Below are 7,286 nucleotides of genomic sequence, written 5' to 3'. Positions count from 1 at the left end.
CACAACGACAAGCGCAATTGTTTTGAAAGTTGAATTTTTGGAGATAAACAGGATATGTATTCTCATACGACCATGTTAGAAATTTTGGGAGTTCGGTCAAATGTTTCGGTGAACTAACTACGGTCATCTTAATCTTGATTGACATAGCTGATAAGCTCCTATACAAGAACATCACGCAGCTTGGAGGGGGTGGACATGCTATTGACGAGTGCTGAGGGATCTAAGGGCATCACTAAATTGATGGGCGGGGGTCTACAAAGAAACAGCAGCAAAATCGTTTCAACTGAATGTTTATTATGGTTTTCAGGCAGTTCCGCTTAAATTGTGAAATATGCGACATTAGAAAATAACCGAAATTAGTATAGTGATTATCTAAGATTACGTATATGTTTTGGCAAGCGAAAGGGTAATTGCATTTACAAAATAAAATAAAATTAACGCCTCGTCATCCATGTTTGTGAAAAATTGTGTGGATTCTTTCTGATAAAGTGTAGTACATTATAAAGAAGCAATTACACTCACGATATCAAATCGTATGTGGCAATTACTACACTTACAATTTCTCTTCATGACAATTGCTTAATGTTTATAGTTTATCTGAATAAAAAAAGCGAACAAGAGGAAATAATTCAAATAATCTAGACCGCTACACTAGTAGGCACACATATTAAATTTGTAAAAGTGACCCCTTCAGTTGAGCGACTCTCTTTTTAACCTTAGACGGTAATTTTACCAATCCATAGATTCGTCTTTCGGGTCGTACTTGGGGCTGTTCTCGGAGTAGAACTGGGCGAAGAATCGGCGATGTTTCGCTATCAGATGATCTTCCTTCACAAACGGGGGGTTACGAACGTACTTCTTGTTGGCCCACACCGGAAGGTCACCCCAAATCTAGTAGAGGAAATCATATTACTATATTTTGAGGCAGGAAGTACTTGATGAGAAAGGCCTACGGACTGGGTAACAGGTATAGTGGGGATGGCGAAGCAAGGCTGATTTGGGCAGATTAACAGGCAGCATATAGGGTAGCCCGATAGACCATTATCATGTTGCGGCCATCTAGATTTTTTTTCCATTCAAATCAACGTAAAGCGAGGCTGGAAGGGAAAAAAGTCTGGTTCCTGTTTGCACAGAAAACATTATCATTCAGTACTGTTAGTGGATACTGGGAACATGACTGAAATGGTGGCAGCATGATAAAGCTCTATAGGAGGCGGTCCCATTCCCTATGAGGTCCGGATTGGGCCTTGTTTATGAGTCGTCTTTAATGCATGTACATGTATCTGATTCATGTTATGCTTGGAACTTTTTTTCTTAGATATTTTGTAAAAGTCTTGGGTTGATTCCATCATTTGTTTTTTACTCTGCGGTCATGATTCCTTTGACTTTGACAAGAAGCGAGAGTGGATCAATGTGGCTCCACAATGCTGTTTCCAAAGGAACACATACCAATGGGTCAATGATCTCCCCAAAAATGAGACGTGGTGATCCGTGTATGTATGGTAATCAGGTGGTAGGGCCATGGGCGTCGCCAGGATTTTTTGTAGAGGGGGGCAAACAAATTTTTTGCCAAAAAATGCTTGTATTTCTCAACACTTTCTCGATTTATCAGTTTTAGAGGGGGGCAGGGACATTTTGCCCCCCCCCCCCCCAACTCATTAAATTTACACCACTTTGTCTTCGCGCCTCCTTTTCTTTTCTTTTTTTCCCTTTTTTTTCTTCCTTTTTTTTTTTTTTTTTTTTTTTTTTTGCTTTTCCAGGGGGGGGGGGGGGGGGCAGTGCCCCCCCTTGCCCCCCCCCCTCGCGACGCCCATGGGTAGGGCAGACACGACAGTAGGCCTACGGGAAGTGAACTCTCTAAATTCTAAAGAGTGACAGTGAAGATTCACTCCCACAGTCGGAAACTAGGGACTAGACGTTTTAGAGTGAATTTTCTTCAATCGTAAATGTGGGAGTCCCGATATGATAGGGACTATGACACTGCTATTGCGTGCGGACGGACTTTCCCTCTATGAGAATTAATTTTGCGTAGATTGGACGATGAGAAATTCGGACACATGCATGAGAATACGCCAATGCCAGGGGCTCGGGAGTGACAACCATGCCATCATAAAATGGAACGAAATAGTACATTTTTTGGCGATTAAAGTTCCAGGAAAATGTACAGTCGCCACTCCATGTACATGAGACATCAAGGAACATTTAGGCTGGACTGACCCTAGGGGTTTGTTTTGATTCATCCGTGTTTAAGTATATGGACGTACCCCAACCCTAGAATAAGAGTAGGGTAGACCACCACATAAAGATCGAGGTTTCACTCAAGCTTCGTCTGAAGTGGTCCATTTTGTCAGACTATGTCAATCGAAAATGAAAGTGATTTTCACTCTTAAACGTCTAGTCCCTAATTTCAATTTGGGAATTAGAGAGAATGACAGTACGGGCTGACATGGCTGAGGAGGAGGAGTGGCCATGGGCTCGGCTGGGGAAGGCGGAATTCTTACCTGGTAGTACTGTTCATACAAGGCCTTCTTGCCAATGTAGAATGAGATGGGTCCTCTCCGGGTATACCCAGTGGTCACAATCCTCTGTCGCATGGGGCCAACAGGAGTGACGGATATTATCAGTTGAAGCTCACCCAGTACGGGACTGTCCAGGTGTAAAGTGGCGAAGCAGGGTCCTATCTGTCATGATCAATCGTCAGGCGAAACAGGATTATATACCTGTTTCCAATTTAATTACCCTATAGGGGCTGGGGAAGGAATCTGCCCCTCAACTTTTTCCGAGATAGTCTTGAAAACAATACTTTTGAGCCTCGAGTCTTGCGCATCTTTTGATACCGAAAACATAAAAATCGGACCAAAGACCAAGTACCCAAAAACCGTAAAAACTGAATTTCCCAATTTACGTAGTGTGCACAGAGCAGAATTACCATTCGTGCATATGAGCAATTAATAAGCCATAACTCCAAAACTCTTTGACCTATAGTCATGAAATTTATTGGGTATGTTCATGATAAGTTGTTCTATGCATGTACCGAGGTTTCAAAAAATGTTGTCGCTCGACGGCCGAGGTCTTGGGGGGGGGGGGGGGCGGCAGAACCCGGCTGAGAGATGGTCAAAATAGCCCGGCCCTTTTAGGGTTAACGTGTATAATAATAAGTATCGAATTTGCACCAATGGATGACATTCTGATGGGTCCATTGTAATCCACGAATGCGTCATTGAATTCGTGGATGTCGACATTTGGCTTATTGTACAGCAGTTAGCTTATACATGTGCTAATCGTACCCCTTTTTAACTTTTGTGTTTATAAAAACCCTATATCCCCGACCTCAGGATGGGTTTAAAATGAGCATGATGTGGCATATTCATCTATTCTACCCATACCTGCTCAATTTGGACGGTGTTTGCCGGCAGATTGAGCAGACCAAAAAAATACGGGGGTTTGGTGGACATACGAAGTAAAGCCACATGCTTTTCGGTAGGGTGTGGCTCCCAGCTGACGTCGGTAAAGTGGGCCTGACCAACGAAAGCCCTCCTGTTAGGAAAAGGGATACATGACTGTAACTTTTGGTTAGTTGTTTTTTTAGTTTTGGAAGTTTTGTCAAAGGAGCGAGGTCTCTCGACTTCGCGTGTTAATCCACTCCTCCCCATTCAAAGATAATCGTAACCAGTTTCCTTGTCTCTGCCGTTTGGGCTCGTCTTAAACGACTGGTGCCTGGACTACTGTCCTCAGACACTGATATCAGCAAATTCACTAACTGGAAAATGTCTGATTTCTCACTTCTTGAACCACATTGCGACTCTGGGATGACCCCTTCAGCAATGGAGTGAGGTGGCATGCAAGAATGCGTGCGAGGATCTTTCCAGCTAGAGCAGAGAGATACCTCGATAGTTTCAAAAGTTCGTCTTCTCACCTTTCTGGAATATAGTGACAATCAAGGCGTCACGAACATCAGTGGGAATAAATTCCTCTTCCCAGATCCGTATATAAAAAGAACATGCAACGTCTCGACAGATTTGGGCCGGCAGCCTTGTACATGTAATAACGTCAGATACTTTATTCCTATGCTATTTTTTTTTAATGGAGCGAGCCACATATTTCCAAAAAAAAACTTGTTTGTGGACTCACACAGTAAGCGAAGAAGAAATTAGGTTTCTTTGTGCAACGGCAAAGTAACGTGAAAATAATAATCTCTTTCCTTAATGAACTCACGGCCCGTGAAGGTAATCTAGATGGGCGACATCAGCTCCGTTTTCAGGGGTGTCCTGATGAAGAGAAAGAAGAAAACGAGTTGGCAATTTCTAAGCGAAGAATAATGTACAAACCCTGTATAACTGTCTAACATGAACGTGGCAGAAACATAAAGAAAAGCTCAAGACTTTTTTGCTTACAAAAAATATCAATCGATAAACAGTGTGCACATCAATGAGTTACCAGCAGTGTCATCGACTTTAACATCTGTAATCAGTCTTTCCCAAATGACATCAGGCCGAAATAAAGGCTGTGACTAATGTCTTATTGTTCATTTAGACTGAAGGACTAACCTCGTTATGGCTGTCGAGTTCGCAAACCGTGAAGCCAACAGGTTGAAGTTTCCCATTAGTTAGATGTTCGAGCTCCGGGACTTGCCAGTCGGGCTCCTTGCCTTCAGCATGGTACCACAGCCAGATTCTGTGATTGACTTCGCAGGACTGGTAGGTGGGGATCTTCACAAAGTCGGGTACTGTCGGGATTTGATAGCACTTTTACTGATGTGTCAGTGTTACATCTTGACTTTCGATGTGAAGAGTTTTTTCCAAAAGACGATAAATGCCATTTTACCTTTTAGAAATCCACACCCTCTCCTGGCTGTCCAAAGTCACTTTTGACAGCTTTTATGTAGTTTAACACAACTTGCTCAATTAATAAAGCGAAAGGTGAAGTTTAGAAACGGCTGTCATAATATATTATTTAAAGTTTCATAATCGTTGAAATGTTTCTCTTTAAAAAAAAAAAATGGAAATACAATGTTTTGAAAAAAATCTACATGTATTCTAACTACAGGAATATTGTATAGGAATATTTAACTCAACATTCCAAAGAACTCAACCCAACTCAACCAAACCAAACCAACTGGGCGGAATTAAATCCAACCCAATCAACACAGCCTATCCCGACCCAGCCCTACTCCAACCAGACCAAACCTAACAAACCAAACCAACCCAACTCAACCCTTCCCCGACCCAACCTACCCCGACCCAACACAGCCTATCCCAAACCAGCCCTACTCCAACCAGACCAAACCAAAACTACCAAGCCCAATCCTTCCCAACCAAACCTACCCCAATCCAACTCAGCCTAACCCAAACCAACCAGACCTAACCCAACCCAATCAGACCAAGCCCAACCTAACCAAACCAAACCAACACAGCCTATTCAACCCAACTCAAGCCCAACTCAACCAAACCAGACCTAATACAATGTAGCCCAACCCAACTCAAGCCCAACTCAACCAAACCAGACCTAATACAGTGTAGCCCAACCCAACCAGGCCCAACCCAACCAAACCCAACACAGCCTAAACCAACCCAACTCAAGCCCAACTCAAACTCACGCACACAACCTTCTATACCCAGTGTGGATTTTCCTTTGTATTCGCGTAGTTAAAGAAAAACAGAGAAAAATATTTTGCTCGCAATGAATTTTAACCCCAGCACCCCGAACAACCCAACCCAACTCAACCAAACCAAACCTACCCCGACCCAACACAGCATATAACCCGACCCAACCAGACCCAATCCAACCTAAGCAAACCAACAAATCCTAAACCCAACCCAACCAGACCAAGCCCAACCTGATCGAACCAACACAGCCTATTCAACCCAACTAAAGCACAACCCAACCAAACCAGACCTAACACATTGTAGCCCATCTCATCCAAACCTGTTTCATCCCAACCGGCCAACCCAACCAAACACAACCCAACCCGACCCAACCAAACCAAACTCAACCCGACCCAACCAAACACAACGTCATTTGAAAGGGACCTATTCCATTCACCGTCCTATACGTCCCGAACCACTCAACGCAGCCCGCAACCCGACCCAAAGTCGCTTTATGTAGCAAAATTCCCATATTTTCCCATTTGACCCGTTCTATGTATTAGATAAGTTTGATTATGTTCCGGCAATAAAAAAAATTAAACAAATCTCAGTGTGTTGGGTGATTACCCTTTAAATGAACCCCTAAGTTAAAATTAAGTTGGCATTGGATACTTCGCACAATGTTTGCATTGATAAATTTCATGCTAACAAGCTTTGTTAATTATACACCTTTTTCAGCGTATCCAATATGGACGCACTTGCCGTCTTCTCCCCGGTAACTCCAGCCATGGAAGGGACATTCGATACATTCACCGTGCACTGAGCCACCTATGGCCAGATTGGCGCCTAGATGAGCACAGTAGGCGTCAACGACGTAGGGCCGCCCACTTTCTCCTCGGAATACCACCAAGTTCTTACCTAGAAAATGAGAGGGAGCCGGTACTTAAATGGCCAATAATAATGAAAAGTGTATACCTTGCTTGACGTTGTGGAATCACTTGGTTTTGCGTGGGGTGAGTCTCCATATAATTCATTTATTTCAACTTAGGTTAGTTTTTCAGTTGGCCTACCAGCAACGGCAACGAATTTGTGCTCCTTCTTCTTCAATTCAGACGACATCAGGATAGACATCCAGCCATTCGGGTAAACAGGGGGAACGTCTCCAACCTTCCGACATCTCTTCAAATCCCGCACTCGTTCCTCAGCCGATTTCCCGTCGGCTGGGCCGTCCACTAAATACGTATATTTGGTCTCGTCGCAGTAGAGTGCCAAGGGCTCAGTCACCGCCTTGTACAGCTGAACAGCCAAATAAGTCAGCACGGCAGCAAGTCCGTAGACAAGAACAAACTTGAAGTCAGAACTGTGGACGACTTGGTTGATTTTCTCAGACACAACCTCAACCGAAATGTTGGCATTCTGGACGTGATTAGCGAGCTGCTTCGCGTAATCTTTAATGATCAGAGGACGGGTGACTAAACCTGCCAAGAAAACTGGCAGAATGAAGGACAAAACTCCAGCTTTTGAGACGGCCATATCTAGCTGAACCTACTATAAAACTCGGTAATGGTGAGCGCCTAAACTGATCGCTCAACGGCAGTGTAAAAGTCAAGGTCAGCGTTGTAATTAATGGCCACCTCAGTCATCTTTGATCGTAAATGGGACCAACGAACTGTAGGCCAAACAAAAAATGAATATTGTTTC

General features: G+C 43.6%; 1 protein-coding gene across 1 annotated transcript; it reads right to left on the bottom strand.

The window, feature by feature from the left end:
- Nucleotides 1-273: 273 nt before the first annotated feature.
- LOC119731132 (cholesterol 7-desaturase-like) lies at nt 274-7,286 on the bottom strand. The gene is made up of 7 exons (XM_038204152.1): nt 6,656-7,286; nt 6,315-6,503; nt 4,548-4,726; nt 4,216-4,268; nt 3,387-3,537; nt 2,502-2,681; nt 274-891 (listed from the first exon to the last, which is right to left on the bottom strand). The coding sequence occupies exons 1-7, from the start codon at nt 7,116-7,118 to the stop codon at nt 730-732; spliced, it is 1,377 nt and encodes a 458-aa protein (XP_038060080.1). The 5' UTR covers nt 7,119-7,286; the 3' UTR covers nt 274-729.

The sequence above is a fragment of the Patiria miniata genome, unplaced genomic scaffold, assembly GCF_015706575.1.
Source record: "Patiria miniata isolate m_02_andy unplaced genomic scaffold, ASM1570657v1 HiC_scaffold_23, whole genome shotgun sequence".
Lineage (NCBI taxonomy): Eukaryota > Metazoa > Echinodermata > Asteroidea > Valvatida > Asterinidae > Patiria > Patiria miniata.
Note: the sequence above shows the minus strand (reverse complement) of the source record. Positions and strands in the feature narration are given on the sequence as shown.